Source organism: Leptonotus elevatus, chromosome 18 (assembly GCF_054856555.1).
Source record: "Leptonotus elevatus isolate MCC_2025b chromosome 18, RoL_Lele_1.0, whole genome shotgun sequence".
NCBI lineage: Eukaryota > Metazoa > Chordata > Actinopteri > Syngnathiformes > Syngnathidae > Leptonotus > Leptonotus elevatus.
In genome coordinates, this window is record NC_141256.1 from 3207462 (window position 1) to 3224480 (window position 17019).

The window sequence follows — 17019 nt, forward strand, 5'->3', positions numbered from 1 at the left end:
AGGTTAATAGGCTGTATTGTTTATGTGTTTGTCTATTTTAGGACAGATGAGTTTAAGTTTGGCTGCACCTCTCTGCGGGTTTCCCCGGAGCTCCTCTACCAGCTCCGAAATGATATCACTGTGTCACCCAATGGCATCGCCTTCGTCAAGGTACTACACTTAAAGTAGAAATATTTAAGTGTGACTTACTTTTCTTTTTTTCCCCTCCCTCTGCATGCTATTTTTTATTTTAACTTGGGGCGCTAACTAGCGAACCGCCAGGCTTCCCGTTCAGTCTTCCTCTGTTGGTGATTGTTATTTTTTCGACGGCTTGTGACAGGGAAGACAAATTTCTTGTATAATTTTACATACTTGGTCAATTAATCTGATTCTGATATATTTTGATGTCATTTTTCAAATGTATTTCACTGATTATCATCATTCAAGGGCAAATGCAATTTACCAAGTATTAATTTCACTTTCAGTTATAGAATATTTTGGGGGTGTACATTTTTGTATTGAAAAAAATCACGGTTTTCCCATGAGTCAACATTTTTCACATAAAAATTCTTCATTCATTCCAATTGAGTCTGGATTTCCCCCAAATTCTTATTTACCATTCTTTTTTATTGGCACATTAAAAAAAATAACAGATTCTGATAGATTCAGATTCTGAGTTCACATTTGAAATTAAAAAAATATTTTTTCCTTATTCAATTCACCTTATATGAACGATTTTCAACATGCCATGCCACATTTTGCACATACCAAAAATTCATTTTCTTTTTTTTTACCCCCCAAAAATCCCATAGTAGGACATATTCAACATTACCTTATTTTCCCAGCTATAAAGCGCATCGGGTTATAAGCCGCGCCCACCTGGTGTGGATTTTGTTTTCCCCCCCCCCACATATTAGCCGCGCTGGACTATAAGCTGCTAATACATACCGTACGTTGAGCGGGTGTTTGTACAGCGATATCCGCGGCTAAAAAAAACCCAAAAAGCCACGCCGTCACATTTGCTGCAGGGATCAGAGCGCATGGAAAAAGTAGTCCGGAAAATACAGTATCCACTCCTCCCTCAAAATTGCCTGCCAGATTCAAACTTTTCCATCTTCAACATGTGCAGATCATTCAAGCCATTTATTTATTACTCACATTCACAAAATTTGATAAAGCCCCCATATTCCAAATATTTACATATTCACCTCCAGTTTTCACATGTTCATATTCAGTACCATTCCAAATTATTTCATGTGCTTCAATGTTTTGTATTCAGCCTTTCAGCCTTGACAGGCCAATTTCTCCAGAAATTTCAAATGTCTAATTTGATCATATTACAGCCCATGCTCCTACTGTCAACATCATGTTCATTAAGTACAAGTCAACAACCTCTTCTAATCTGTGTTGTCTGTGCAGTCATCAGTGCGGAAAGGCGTCCTCCCCAGCATGCTCGAGGAAATCCTCAACACGCGTATTATGGTCAAGCAGTCCATGAAAACCTACAAGCAGGAAAAAGCGCTGATGAAACTGCTGGATGCTCGTCAGCTCGGACTCAAGCTCATCGCCAACGTCACCTTCGGCTACACCGCCGCCAACTACTCTGGACGCATGCCCAGTGTGGAGGTGAGAGTTCACCGCTGTGCCACGAGGATAAGGAAGTGTCACATTTGCCGCAATCTACCGCTAAATTTCTATTGTAACACTAAAACTTAATATTTTCTTGTATGTTCAGGTGGGTGACAGTATAGTGCACAAAGCCCGAGAAACCTTGGAGAGAGCCATCAAGCTGGTCAATGACACCAAAAAGTGGGGAGCACGGGTTGTCTATGGAGACACTGACAGGTACTAGAGTCAATTGATTTTTGTTCTATCTTTCCCTGAAATGGCAACAATAACTGCAATGATACAGTAAGGGAAACTGATATTTTTAATTAGTCTTCCCATTGAGAGAAGAGTAATTTTGACATTTCTATGTAATTATGTGAATCAGGAACGTTTATCTCATATGGAGGACCAAAACTGCCCAAATTAAAAATAAATAAATGAATGAATAAATAATAAATAAATAAATAGATGAATATAAGTGAAAATAAAAATGGATATAAAAAATATAATTAAAAAATTTAATGCAAAAAAATATTAATAAATGGGAATAAAAACAACAACAAATATATATCCCTAAATAAATCAAAGTAAAAAATAAATACAAAATATTAAAAAACAGATTCTCTCACATTTATTTCATATTTCAAATAAATAAATGTGAGAGCAGAGTGTTTTTATTTATTGATTGACATTTAATTCAATTGATATATTTATTTTTTTAATCTGGATTTTTATTTTTGTGTTGATTTTTTACTTTTATTTATTTAGGGATATGTTGTTGTTTTTATTTCCATTTATATGTACTTTTTGTATTTAATTTTAGAATTATATTTTTATATCTGTTAGTATTTTTCACTTTTATTATTTATTTAGTCATTTATTTATTTTAATTTTTATTAAGTTTGTTATTTAAGTTTTGCTCCTCCATAATCTCAACCTGCTTTGAGACACAAGAAAGATGGCAAGGCAAAAATAACAAGATGTTTCCTGTTGTGTAGCATGTTCGTTTTATTGAAAGGCGCCACCAAAGAGCAGGCCTTTAAGATCGGCGATGAGATCGCAGAGGCAGTGACTGCAACCAACCCAAAGCCAGTCAAGCTCAAATTTGAGAAGGTACGCAACACAATCGATTCATCATTTACACCATATGGAGATAATAATGGAGTTGTGTGTCTGTCTCAGGTGTACCTGCCCTGCGTGCTCCAGACAAAGAAGCGCTACGTGGGCTACATGTACGAGAGCCTTGAGCAAAAGGAGCCGGTGTTTGATGCCAAAGGGATTGAAACAGTGCGGCGTGATGGTTGCCCTGCTGTTTCCAAGGTAACAGGCAAAGCAGTCCCACACGCCCTTTTCCTTCCTTCCCGTCTCCACACTGGTTCTCTGCTCCACACCAATCACATCTTTGCCTTCCTCTGGTTTATTACGACTTGACACGTGTCAGTCATGAACAAGTCCGACATATGGCTTTTATTTATATATATATATATATATATATAAAATTATATATTTTTTATCTTTATGTGTTTTATCAACTATAAATCAATTTTTGATGTCTTATATATATTCTGTATTATATATTTTAAGAATTAATGCAGTTTTTTTCATGCGTGTTTTGTGTGAAACATTTTCTTATTTTAAACAGATAATAATAATAAAATAATTATGTTGCTAGTTTCTGTGTTTAACAAGCTTTAAGGATAAAGATTATCAAAGTTATTCATGTTTTTGGGGCATCTGTGTTGATAAGATTTTTCCAGATGGGCCACGCCTAATGCTTATTTCAGCTGTGAAGAAAATTGGCCCCACATTTAATGAATAATATGACTTGACATGACTTAGTGTAAACCCTCAACTTGTATACCGAGTACAAACATTTCTATGCGTTTATTATTAAATGAGGCCCATTAACTGCAATTTATCAATAAAATAAACTAGAAATGAGTGAGTACCAATACTAAGTATTGCATCGGGCCGATACCCGGCCTTATTTCAAGGTATCGGTTTGGGCTGCTCGATTATGAAGAAAATATTAATCACGATTAATTTGGTAATAATTGAAATCACGAATAGAACGATCATTTAAACAAGGTCATGTTTAAAAAAAAAAAGAAGAAAAAAAATGTTTTTTAATTAAAAATAAATAAACAAGGTCATGTTTAAATGTAAAAAAGACAAATACATTTTGGTGAAACACTATAATTATGCAAGTTTCTTTGGACCAGGCAAGATTTTTATGAAATGTGTTATTTTAAAATGTAAAAAAAATTGCAAATATATACAACTAAACAAATCAAAATTAGTATAAATAATCTTTTATTTTTGTTTACAATGATGCCAATTTTGTAATTGTGGAGTATATAATACTAATACAATAATAATATAATACTCATTGAAATTGTAATGTAATTTCGATTAATTGCACAGCCCTAGTATTGGTATTTGCGCTCTTGTTGCCGTTTGACGATCGAGAATGAGAAATTGGAAGAATATAAAATTGCCATTAATTTCATGCATTTTTAAAAGAAAAAGAAAAAAAAGTTTTGACATGATTGCGCTATTTCTCAATTTTAACACAATATACTTAAATAAAGGCAAAATTATTTCATCTCTGATGAGCTCATTTCTTAATGCATGTCCTGTTCAGATTCTGGAGCGTTCCGTCAAGCTGCTCTTTGAGACGCGCGACATCAGCCAGGTCAAGCAGTTTGTTCAGCGTCAGTGTGCGAAGGTTCTGGACGGCCGCGCCAGCATGCAGGACCTGACCTTCGCTAAAGAATACAGAGGTGGCGCCTCGTACCGGCCCGGAGCCTGCGTCCCTGCACTGGAGCTCACCAGGTGTGTGTGTCTGTTGGAGAGCAAGCAGAACCTTGTTGTCTCGCGCTGTTGCACTGAATCCTCCTGCTGCTCATTGTCTTGCTGCACATGTACAGTAGCCACATCTGTTGCCTAGCAACGCAGCTGTTGAGGTTACTAAGGCAAATGCAAGACTAGATTGACACTGCAGTGTCTGATTCTGGTGGAAAGCTTATTGTATGGTGTGTGTATATATGATGTTGTCGACTGACATGTGCGCCGCAGACGTATGATGTCGTACGACCGTCGGCTGGAGCCTCGCGTGGGCGAGCGCGTGCCCTACGTGATCGTGTACGGGACGCCCGGCGTGCCCCTCATCCAGCTCGTACGGCGGCCGCTGGAAATGCTGCAGGACCCCGGCCTCCGCCTCAACGGCACCTATTACATCACCAAGCAGATCCTGCCGCCGCTGGGCCGCATGTTCCAGCTGATTGGCGTCGATGTGCTCAGTTGGTACCAAGAGCTTCCCAGGGTGAGACGGCTCTGAGCAAACGGAGATTCACATTTCCTGTGAATTGAGTGAGGGGGGACAAAGGAAGGGAGTGTAGCGCACAAAGTGCTGCTTTGTGTCAACTAGCCAGTGTGCTTTTCTCTTGAATGAGCACACACGCCCCCTGCTGGTGGTACTTCAATTTAATATGACCACAGACCCACCACAGTTCAATGGACTTGGAAAGGCAAGCCCCGCTCGTTATGGGAGACACTTTGCAGTATCTCCCAAAATGGGTAGAAAGACCTTCAAATTATAAAATAAGAATCTTAATATATGTATAGAGTAATTTTTAGTTTTACCACGCGCCCACACACTTTAAACACAAGCTGACAAAAATACACACAAACCTAATAACACCGTGTTTTTAAAGTATTCCTAAGCACCTGTTGGCCTGTCAAGAAATGGGAGACAAAAAAAAAAACCTCTCTCGTACACTTCGACAAATGAGAAGTCCAGTGGTAGTAGTAATTAATATATATATATATACTTTTTATACATATAAATTTTTTAGATACATATTCTTTTAGTGAATTAACGATTAAATAAAAAATGTAATTAAAATTAAATGTCGGTCCAAATTTTTAATTTGTCAAAAAAAAAGAGACGAAAGGTAGATTAAAACATTTTTTAAATTACCTTAACATGTCCTAAAAGGAAGCGAGAAAGCAGAAAATTACCATATAATGTCTTTGAAATTGCCAAAAATGCAAGAGAATTTATTTTAAAAAGGCAGAAAAGAAAACATTCAAAACATAACTACAAAATGTCCAAAAACAAAAGAAGATAGAAAATTACCATAAATTGTCTTTGGAATTGCAAAAAAAAGTCAGAAAATCAACAAAAAAAAGAAGAAAGGATAAAAAAGCAAATGTTCAAAAAAGTAACTAGGAATGTCCAAAAAACAAAACGTAAAATTTGTCCACAAAATTGCCCAAAATATATATATATTTTAAATTAGCCGTAAAATGGCCATACCATGCAGGAGAGGCACAAAATGACCATATGTCCATAAAATTGCCAAAGGCAGAAATGTCTAAAAATGTATAATAAAAAAAAAATCCAAAGACGAAAGGTAGAAGAAAATGAATCTATGTATTGGATGCTGCATATTTTTTCATTATGGTGCACCTCTAATTAGTTCTTGGGCCCTCAGTACATTAACTAACACTAACACACTGTTTCCATCATCACAATCTTCAAATGTTTTGCATCTCCAGACAGATTTTGTGTTATTTATTTGGCTGAAAATTGAGCTTTTGACAGATCCCTGACATAGGTGTTAAGTAACGATTCACACGTTGGAGCAGCAACACGTACAAAGAGAACGTACAACAAAGAAAGTGAATCATTTTGAGGCTGGCTGAAATGAGCGACTTCCTGAAATAGTTGTTTTTGTCCAGATACAGAAAGCATCCTGCTCGTCTGGTTTCGGCGGTGAGGACGTGGCGAGGAAGGGCACCATTTCGCAGTATTTCAGCACGCTCCACTGCCCCGTGTGTGACGAGCTCACCCAGCTGGGCGTGTGCTCGTGGTGCCGCGCGTCGCCCCAACGTGTGGCCGTCACCCTCCAGCAGGACATTAGGCAGCAGGAGCGAGAACAGGAGCAGCTGCTGAAGGTCGACTAACACTTTGATCTTGTTTCATGACGACGTATTTAAAAACAAAAAAAACAAAATATATATATATATATTTACATTTATAAAGTTTTGAATTGTGATTAAAGTGCCTTTTCAAATCTATGTCGCTAGCTGTAAATGTTATTGGTCTTATTCTGCCCTCCCTGAGCAGACTGACTACAGTTTAGCAGACAGCAAACAGTCCCTCAAAAAGAGTCCAATGCTGGTATCCGTTTCACCCCGTTACATTCTCATTGACCATGTGGACGATTAAAGCTGTGACTTGCTTACTTGTATATATCTGCATAACTCGTTATTCCTGGCTCATAGACACGCTCGGTCTACCTCACTTCCTAACAATTCAATTTTTACAGTATCAAGCCCTTTTTTTTTTTTTTTCACTCCAGTTGAGGTGAACTGTAAACATGAACACACAAAACGAAGAAAATTGCACACAGTGCACACTTAAATGCAAACGCACTTTGTTTAGCTTGTTTCCCGAACATAGCTAGTTCAAGGCTAACACACACACATGGAAAGTGCCATTGACTCGCTAACGCTAATTAGCGCACTACTCACGGCACTTTTATTGCTCAAAAGAACGGCTATTCATACAAAACGCTTCAGGAATGCATACAAAGAAGCATGTTAACATTACTCACCGGCATATGCTCTTCTTACGCTGCAAAAAAACCCAACTTTTATTGGCATAACTTGATTGTGGCTACTCTCTGATGTGGCTACAACTTAACAGTGTATCAGAACGTGCAGAACCACACTGCCCCTAAGTGGCCAAATCGTGTACAACATGAACAGTGCTCCCAATAAAGGCACACACAAACAAGGACAAGACAGTATAAAATTATATAAAATGATTTTGGGACATTTGGGAAAATTTATTTTATTGGCACACCTCTAATTCTTACCGTTGTTTTGTCACGTAGATCTGCAAGAACTGCAGTGGCTGCGCGGAGCGGCAGGTGCCGTGCGTGTCGTTGGACTGTCCTGTCCTGTACAAGCTTAGTCGAGTGAGCAGGCAGCTCTCCAGGGCGCCGTACCTCCGACAGCTGCTCGACGCCTTGTGATGGGCGCCTGACGTCGCAACTCAGTGGTCACTTCCAAACGTTTCAACGGTGCTTCATCTGAACTCTGTTGCGTTGTCATTGTCTCGTTAACTACTAATGGTATTTGTTATACAAGTATTGTCTGCTTTTGAGCCTCCCTCATAGGGCATGTGTACGTATTCATACTAATTTGTGGGTTTTGGCTGACTTCAGCTGCTACGGCCAGACTGAGGTGCCAAAAAGTTCGAATTAAACGACACATTTGAGTCTTGTGTGTGCTGTTGCAGCTTCACATCATTAACATTAATTGGACTTGAAACTCCAATTTAATGTACATAATCTTGTATAAATCATCAGTAAGTTCTCACTGTATCAGCATAAAACCAATTACATGCCCAGTCTGAATGCTGTTTTTATACATTCTATCGAGGGATGGCTTTTTGATTGTATTCATGTCCATTTGAGCTTCATGCTCATCTTTTTTTCTTTCTTTTTTTAAACCTGGGACTGTTGCAATACTCTTTTGATAATTTATGTGCATTTCTGCTTTGCAGTATGTTTCAAACGGTGCTGTCAACAAAACTTGTCAAGACTCAAATCCTTGGTTTGTAAAAATGTAAAAACAAAACTTTTTTTTTTTGTTCTTTTAATGGATATTGCTGTGGGTTGAAGTTGGTATAATAAAAAGTCAACATATTCAAATGTTTTTGGAACAAAATTGAATCACAGTGATATTACACTTATAACACACATAAGACAAAAATATTTCACCAAAGGTGCATGAAACAATCACATATTTACAGCAATCAGCATTTCATTGTGGCGTACGGGTTTGATGAACATCAATCTGCTCAACTGTCCTCGTGCAAGGCACTGAATTTCCATCAGCCAATCGTGTTCAATAGCTTACAAACAACACTGCCTGGCCAAAAAAACTCCAATCAATTTGCAGTCCTTTGTTGTATTGTTTTATTGGAAGTTGATTGATATATGTATTGGATTTATTCTAAAAACCCACCAAATTATGAAAACCCCTCGTAGACTCGTAGCAGCTATATGACACAATACAGTGTAGCTTTCCCGTAACCTCATGCACATCTGGATTGCGGCCGCCATGTTGGAGGACAACATGTTTTGTTCTGGTGCTTGTTTCTATTTGATATCCAACCCCCAACAAATAGTCAATTACTACGCTTTCATGAATCAGCTGATCTCATGCTGGCCTGTTACCCAGTCCATACTTATAGCTCCATTGTCAATATTTACATTAAAGTTTGCTACTTTTACATAACTGCCCCCTCATTTGAATAACATTTTGAGTGTCTGCAACATGAAACAAATACATGTGAGAGCAGAGCGTTTGCACTTATTGATATTTAATTCTATTTATATATTTATATTCAACATTTTTTTTTTATGTAAATTTTTTATTACATTTTTTATATTTGTTTATTTTTTCACTTTTAGTCATTTATTTATTTTGGCAGTTTTGGTCCTCCATAGTTTCCCACTGGTTGGTTTATTACTATTAGCACTCTGAAATCACTCCGCCAGCCACTTCGAATGTCAAGTTTTTCAATTGGAGAGTGTTTCTACACCCATCCAACGTGACGTGCTGTGTGAAAGACAAGTGGTGGACTTAACCTACTTGACCAAATTTTTAATAATAAATAATTTTACTAATATATATATTTTTTTATTTAATATGGTCTCCATCCTGATCAGTCATTTGCATGTTTCATTTTTAATCATTAGAGACTCAATTAACTCATTCGCTGCCACTTATGGCTTTCCATTTTAACGAGGTTGGCAGCAAATAAATTAAGGCAAACAATTCACAGGCAAAATTTGTGGCCAGGCAGTGAATTAACTTCTTGTACAAGTCAACATCTCAGTCATCAGGTGATAGTTAAACAGGCGCTGGGCAAATCATGGCTCAAGTCGGGTGTCAAGTTTCAGTCTCTCTTCACTCTGTCAGGGAAGAGCAGCAGTTTGCGTTTGGGTGAGTCTCCCACCAGGGAGACAGTGTCGGATGATGAGGACGCCTTTGCAGGTTCGCTCAGCTGCGCGCCGTCAGTCTCGGAGGTCGAACCCTCCTTACCGGGTGAACCGGTGAGACTCGCCGTGTCGTCCATTTCAATGACTTCAAAGTCGGCATCGTTCCACTGATCGGCCTCGTTCTCCTCCTCGTCCTCGTCAATCGCTCCCGAATCCAGCAACGCCTGTCGGTACTCGCTGTCGTCGGCGTCGGGTCGACCCCTCCTGTGGCGTTTCCTGACGGGGCCGGCGGATACGGACGCCAGCTTGTACATGACGGGGAAAAGGATGGCGGTGAAGGTGGCCGTGATGAGCGACAGGTACATGAGCAGGGGGTGTCCGTGAACCCTCCCGAGCAGGAAGCCCACGAGGGCGGGCAAAACCATCTCGCCCAGGGCGGCGCCCACCACAAACGCGGCGGCTGAGCGGCCTGTCACGGTGGTGTACTGCTCCAACCAGGAAATTCCACTCGGGAAGGTCGAGGACATGGACGCCCCATATAAAGCGGTGCAAATCCACAGCATGGTTTTGTCCTTGCTAAAGAGGCAGAGAAAGAGTGACGACAACGTTGTGCCCACCAGGCTGAGCAGTATCATGGTGCCCGGGTACATGCAGGAAGCACAGAAGATGGCGAGCCCCCGACAGGCGGCAAACGCCGCCCAGAATAAAGAATTCAGCCCGGCCGCTTGAGACGGATTCATTTGCGCGTAATCCTTAGCAAAGGTGAAAATAAAGGAACCGTACGCCACCTCGGCGCCGACGTAGGCGAAGAAAAAGAAGAAGAGCAGGACGACGAGCGCAATGTGGTGTCTGGCCACCGGGGGCTTCGCCGAGGACGCCCGGCCTTTGTCGCGTGACGTGTCGCCGCCAACGGAGAGGAGGAAGAACGGGAAGGAGGTGAGGAGAACGAACAGGCCGATCACGATGTAGGCCCACATGGATTTGAGGTTGCCGCCGCCAGCGTGGATGAATCGGATGACGGCATGATCGTCGTTGGCGATGGGCCACGCCGCCACGGTGGACGTGGCGTTGAAGACGGGTTCCACGCTGTGGATGCTGGTGCCGTTGTGCCCGAACAGCAACTTGGCTATGATGGGCGACACAAAGGCGCCGACGGCAAAACTGAAGTGGAGGGCCTGCATGTGAGGGCCGGCCTGCTCGCCCCACGTGTTCAGGATCAGCACGTTCCCACCTGACACACATGAAAACTCATTCAAGAATGGTGATCCAAAAGGAAAGTCTTTCAATGGACTAATTGCAAACGAGTACAGACAAATGTATTTAAAAAAAAATAATAATAATAATTCACTTTTGGCATTCATTTAGAGAAAAATGAATTTTTGGGGGAATACAAATAAGTCAAATAATTAAAAGTTAAAGTGGTTTGAATCAGTCAAAAAAAAGTGGAAATTAGAGGGAAAACCACCAAAGTGTTACATTTATCGTAAGTAATTGCAGGACTTCAATAGTTAACTCACAATTAATCGCAAATTTTATATCTGTTCTAAATGTACAAAAAATATTTTTCATACTTTTGATAGAAATATGGCTGCATCTTTTAGTCATTGATACAGTAATTTCATATTTCATAAAATTTAGTTAAAATTAAAAAGATGTACTGTAATGTAAAAAAACGAGTGTGATATTGATTTGTGTTGAGTTCATTTTTCTGTCACTTGATGGCATATTTGCATTTGTAAGACATTGGTGACAGCTCAGTGCATTTTTCTTTTCATATTAAGATTCTTTTCATATCTAATCTTTAACATAAAGTAACTTGTGAAATTCTGCACATTATTAAAATTGTAAAATACAACTTTACCCCAGTCTCCACAAATATATGCATTATTATTAAATGTATTACTGCTAAATTTTGACGTGGACGACGTGTCTGCTGCGTTGTGACTGGAATTCCCCCAGTACCGGCTTTCCAAGTAAGGGGCGGTCATTAAACGCACATTAAAAGTATTAGTGGCGTTAAAGCAACTTTAAATTAACTCAAAATTAATGCGCTAATTTGATAAAAAGGAATGTCCCAACAGACTCAAATTGGAACTGTTTAAATTGGTCCAAAACGGCAGAAATTACAGTGGAAGTAAAAAACCCAAAACCTTAATGTGAGGATTCAATTTTGACATTTTGTAAATATTCGTTAAGCAGCTGAACAGAGATGGATCAGTCTGAATCATTCCAAATGTCAATTTTGCACCTTTATTTTGAAATTTTGAAAAATATTTTGGGCCTTGTTAGCATTGTGTCGCGAGCTTCGACAAGCCTGATCAGCGCTACATTCATACCAGGGTTTTTTGTGCTTTTTTGTTCTTCAAATTATCTTTATAAATCTTTTGTCATTTTTAAAATTGCATTCTGTTATATTGCGATGTCAATGTGAATTCAATCAATTGCTCAGCTCTAATGCCCGTCCTACAAAATTTGTTTTTATATTCTTTTAGTTAATTTTCACATTTTTCATACTGTTAATTAACATATAAGTGGAAAACTGTTAACCTAATACAAATAGGGTTGCAACTTTTAGTTCATCGATAGTGATTTAATAGAAATTCATAAAGTTATTTGAAGTTAAAAAGGAGTGTGAAATATTGACTTTTGTTGGTCATTTTTCTACCACTAGATGGCATTAGTGCTTCATGTTGGACACTGGTGACATTAACAGTTCATTTTCTCTTTTCATATTAAGAGCTGTTTAATTTTGAACATGAAGCAAATTTGTTGTAATGTTGTAAGCCTTTAGCCTTTTGATACTGATGCAGATTGTCAGCTGAAGCAGCCACAAATAACATCAATGTGTTACGTGTTGCTGAATAAAATACACCTCACGTCTTAAGATCAAGTGATATATAGTGGCCTCTGCAGTCCCCTATGAGAGCTGGAACAACTGCCAACTATTTGAAAAGCTCAAATTAACTATAAAAACGTTTGAAAGGAATGAATTAAAGCCCAAGACTGCCAAAACATTCATGTCCATGATGCATCCATCAGAATATAAACATCACATCGGTACAGGTTTATGAAGATCACTCGCTGTTGTCATACCCGTGTCCAGAATCCCCATAGAGATGCCAATGCTGGACATAAAGCCGGTGAGGAGCAGAGCGTGTTTGCAGAAAGGGATAGCACACATTCCACACGAAGTCATCAGCATAGAAAATCCTGAAGAGCAAGGTTATCCAAAAGAACAAAATGTGGTTGGGGTTCAAGTGTACTCTATTTGAGACGCTTGATAAGATGTGCGCAGGGCTTACCTAGCAGCAAATTGGGGTTCATGCAGTCAAAAAGGACGCCTCCCAAAAGCGAGCCACCGATGTAGCCTGCGGATCGGCCAACGAAGATGTAGGAGATATTGCTGATGTCCTTCTTCACGTTTAAAGCCAGGTCCTCAAACGTGGGTCCGATGACCGAGATCCCCATCCCCTAAAAGCAACAACATCTTGGTCATGAGGGAAAGCCTGATCTTCGTGTGAGATATTTTTTGGTCTTTTTTTATTTTTTATTATTCATGATAGCTTTTGTCAGTCTCAAGTTATTTCAATGATCCTTGTGGATTTTTCTTTCTTCACAATAAGGACACCATTTTTTTGTTTAAAAGCTGATGTCTTTATATTATTTCATTTAAATTGTTTTCACTTAGTTATCTTTTTAATTTTGAAACAGACTTCTTCAGACTTTACTCACTATTTGTTTGTCTTTTGCAAGCAAGATCAAGTTTTGCCAGTACGCAGAGTTAATGGTAATGCTGCTAATGCCAATACTTTTTATGTTCAATTAAGAAGGCCTAAGATTTTACATTGAGTATAGTGGTACCTACACATTGTGTTTTTCAGTTCTAGTGCATTTCTGCTGCGTTGTGACTGGAATTCCCTTAGTTGAGGCTTTCCAAATAAGGGGTGGTCGTTAAAGGCACTTTAAGTTAACACGAGAAAATCGTTCCATTTTAAAATATGTCAACATATGTATCGAATTGTCTATTATTGGATATATAGATACAGTGTTTCCCACACCATGTTAATACTTGGGCGGGCCACCCAAATAAATTGGCCGCCACCCAAGAAGTTTTTAAAAACATTTATTAAAAATATATTTACAAAGAAAAAAAACTGGATATACTGCACGTAACGTTCACGTCACGCACTTGTGGATCGTGAGGATAGAGGAGACGTAATAACAGGACTGAGACCCACCTCCCGTCCAACCCGCCTCCCATCCCCACCGCCGGAGTTCACCCACCCAGGTAAATTTCAAATCTGTGGGTAACACTGATATCTTTAAGGATATCTCTTTATGGGAATGCAATATTTACAGAACTGACAAATTAATGCAAATGTACTCTGCTGCTTTGTTGGTCGCACAACAACAAACAATTGTCCACTTAAATGCTGGGCAATGAATGCCCAGAAGTTGCCCCCCATTCCCCCCTCCCCATGGGGTGTCTGTGGGTGCGCCCCTGAACCTCAAATGACTGTGATGTCCCATATCCTTTATTTGGCCTACAAAAAAAAAAAGATTCTCCCATTGATTTTTAAAAGAATTCAACGCCGATGCCAACGTCTTCTTACCAGGCCGAGAAACGATGCGCAGAGAGTGAGGCTGACCATCCAGCGGCCGCACGTCGTGTATCCGCCCCCTCCGACCACTTTCACCCGCTCGCCGCATCCCGCTTTCGTCTTCCTCTTGGTCGCCTTGAGCGCACTCTTCAGACCGCCTCCTGGCTCCGCGTCCTTTGTCTTGTCAAACAAGGTGTCCTCTTCCTGCTCGTCGCGGTCGTCGTCCATGCTAGCGAAGCGAACGTGTTTCTTTTTCACCACAGCTGCTGCGGCGGCGGGCGAAGACACAGCTGACATGAGCGCTACGGTGCTGTTGCCACTGTGGACGTCACGTGAGTGAATATTACGCTAGATACAAGTTGAAGGCCATTCAAGCTGGTCGCCTTCGCCTTTTACTCCACAGGTAAGCCTCCCTCCGTCGACGAGGCGAAGGCTCCCGGCTCGTCCGTCATCACGTAAAGAGCGGGGAAGGTCAGAGGTGACAGCAAAGAGCACTGCGCCGCCTGCGTCCAATAGTTTTGTAGTCATTCATTCAAGTATTTGAAGGACACTTAGCGCCCTCTAGTGTTTGGAAGAATGGGACAACAAGCCTCTTTTTAAAAAAATCAGCTTCATTGAGCCATAGAACAAGTACAGAACAGTATACCCGAAATAAACTAAATGAAGCATTATATATTAGTATACTAGTGTACAACATAAAGAAAACAAATCAACACCACAAAAAACACAATCATTCCAGATGTTTCATACACATCCAAATAACTTATTTTTATTTTTACATATATTGACAGTTTTTCAGAGCCTTTCTGTTTTGAGAGTCATTTATAAGTCTAATATAGGTGATCGTATTAATGTGAAAGTGTATGAAGTTAGGTTTTTGATTTCCATACTTGCATTTATGATTTTTTTTTTAACCAAAAGTATTAACAAATTAATAATAAAAAAGACATCTTCATTAACGTACTTCCTAATAACAAAACTACTAAAATCTTTCCAGAATGTCCGAGTGTGTGCACAGATCCAGAAGAGATGTTGAACAGTCTCTGGATAGTTTCCACAAAGAGCAACTTGTGTCAATGTCCCTTTTTAACTTGATAATATAATGGTTGGCTGGATAATATTTATGTAAAATTTTAAAGGTCACTTCCTTCACCTTACTTGTAAGCAAATATTTATTTGGAATAGACCAGACCTTTTTCCAATTAATGTCCATAACATAACAATTCCAATAGGACACAACATATGACACAGTGACAACATTCTTCTGAAACAGAGCACGGATTTATGTCAAGCAGAGATGATCAATCTCTGTTTCTAAAATACTGGGGAGAGAAAGAGGACAGGGCAGTACAAAAATATTTTTTTAAAGCATTTTAACTCCAGTCAGTATTGCATCAAACACTATAGCATATTGTTTTGGTGAAATTTGAAACTTGTTCAAAAACTCTAAATAAGACATGAGTTGCCCATCTCTGTCAAATAACTGGTCAATAACAAGAAGCACTTCTCTACACAGTCAGAAAAATAAAGTGATTTGTTTTTGTATAAAATGTCTTTGTTGTTCCCTATTGTATATTTATGTGGTGAAAAATTGACCATGCCAAAAAAACTTGCCTGTGGAAAACAGATAGTTTAACAGGAATTTTGTCCACATTATAATTGGAACTAAAAATAAAATTTAAACCACCAAATTTAGCAAAACATAGTGAGGAATAAAGTTCCAAATTGAAACAGGATTTTTGATTAAGTGTTTAGCCCAATTAACGTTAAATGTATCATGTAATGTAATAAAGTCCAATACATTGAAACCTCCAGACTCATTGCTGCTCATTACAACAATCTTTCTGACGTAATGTGTACAGTTCTTCCAAAGGAAGTTAAAAAGCATACGATCGATATCCTTACAAATTTGGTGATCCACATGGAGTGACAGAGCAAGCGTGATAAAAGTAAAACTCTCCCTTTCAAAGTTAAATTTCTTTGCAGCCATCGATTTGTTTTCTTAATCAATGGAAGGAAACTATTGAGCATTCTTGTTGTCTCAGCTTTACAAATGACAAGGCCTAAATAAGTTGCTTTCATTTGGATCTTAATATTACAAATACTGGTTTCAATACATTCCTTAACAGGTAAGAGTTGGCATTTGTTCACATTTAGTGTCAAGCCAGAAGCCTTTGAGTATTCATTTATAATATCAAGAGTAATAAATACTTGATTGGCATTTTAAAGAAATTTTTTTGTTTATAACCTCTCTGTCAGCAATATCATATGTATACCTTGAAGAGCACTATTTGAAATATGAGAAGTCAGAATTTGTGTTCAAAGTAAAAACAAGTACGGTGAAATTGGACAGCCTTGACGTATACCACGCTTAACACTGAATGTCTGTGTAGTAATGCGACAACAAGCTAGTACTGTAGTACAGGACGGCCATCTTGGGACAGAGTTGCTCATACAGTCAAAGGGAGCACAGACTTTAAAATAACTGTAGATTGCTCTAATCTGCCAAATTCTTAACCAACTTTCATTTTGTTGTTAGATATGACACGAGATGATCACAACTATTCCACATTTTTAAAATGAATACATTTTAAAATTCAGTTTTAATCGTAGCCACGTCGATAAGGTTTGTAATAAACCAATCAGTTCATAAATCTGTCAAGAATTCAGTTTTGAGTATTTAACTTAATAAATTATCCAATTTACCACCGACTACAACACAGCAAACCAGAGCAATCTACTGTCCTAAAATGGCCGACCAAAGGTGACGTTGCCGGTTACGTCATGAGACATCTAGCGTTATTTTA

The 17019-nt window shown here is 39.0% G+C and overlaps 2 protein-coding genes across 2 annotated transcripts in view; one reads left to right on the forward strand and one right to left on the reverse strand.

The window, feature by feature from the left end:
* The window catches only part of rev3l (REV3 like, DNA directed polymerase zeta catalytic subunit), a 47826-nt gene extending 39511 nt beyond the window's left edge, over nt 1–8315 (forward strand). The window contains exons 24-32 of the mRNA XM_086060766.1: nt 42–150; nt 1399–1605; nt 1715–1824; nt 2586–2700; nt 2770–2907; nt 4232–4422; nt 4666–4912; nt 6334–6549; nt 7494–8315. Coding sequence (XP_085916892.1) covers nt 42–150; nt 1399–1605; nt 1715–1824; nt 2586–2700; nt 2770–2907; nt 4232–4422; nt 4666–4912; nt 6334–6549; nt 7494–7634 — 1474 coding nt within the window. The 3' untranslated portion in view covers nt 7635–8315. The remainder of the gene's footprint in view (nt 1–41; nt 151–1398; nt 1606–1714; nt 1825–2585; nt 2701–2769; nt 2908–4231; nt 4423–4665; nt 4913–6333; nt 6550–7493) is intronic.
* On the reverse strand, nt 8205–14549 carry slc60a2b (solute carrier family 60 member 2b). The gene is made up of 4 exons (XM_086060767.1): nt 14225–14549; nt 12914–13082; nt 12705–12821; nt 8205–10842 (listed from the first exon to the last, which is right to left on the reverse strand). Exons 1-4 carry the CDS (start codon nt 14507–14509, stop codon nt 9569–9571), a joined length of 1845 nt encoding a protein of 614 aa, XP_085916893.1. The 5' UTR covers nt 14510–14549; the 3' UTR covers nt 8205–9568.
* Nucleotides 14550–17019: the final 2470 nt, after the last annotated feature.

Coding starts and splice junctions, on each gene's coding strand:
- slc60a2b (XM_086060767.1), bottom strand. CDS start 14,509: ATGTCAGCTGTGTCTTCGCCCGCCGCCGCAGCAGCTGTGGTGAAAAAG. Junction 12,822..12,913: donor GAACCCCAATTTGCTGCTAG/GTAAGCCCTGCG, acceptor CTTGCTCTTCAG/GATTTTCTATGCTGATGACT. Junction 10,843..12,704: donor TATGGGGATTCTGGACACGG/GTATGACAACAG, acceptor CATGTGTGTCAG/GTGGGAACGTGCTGATCCTG.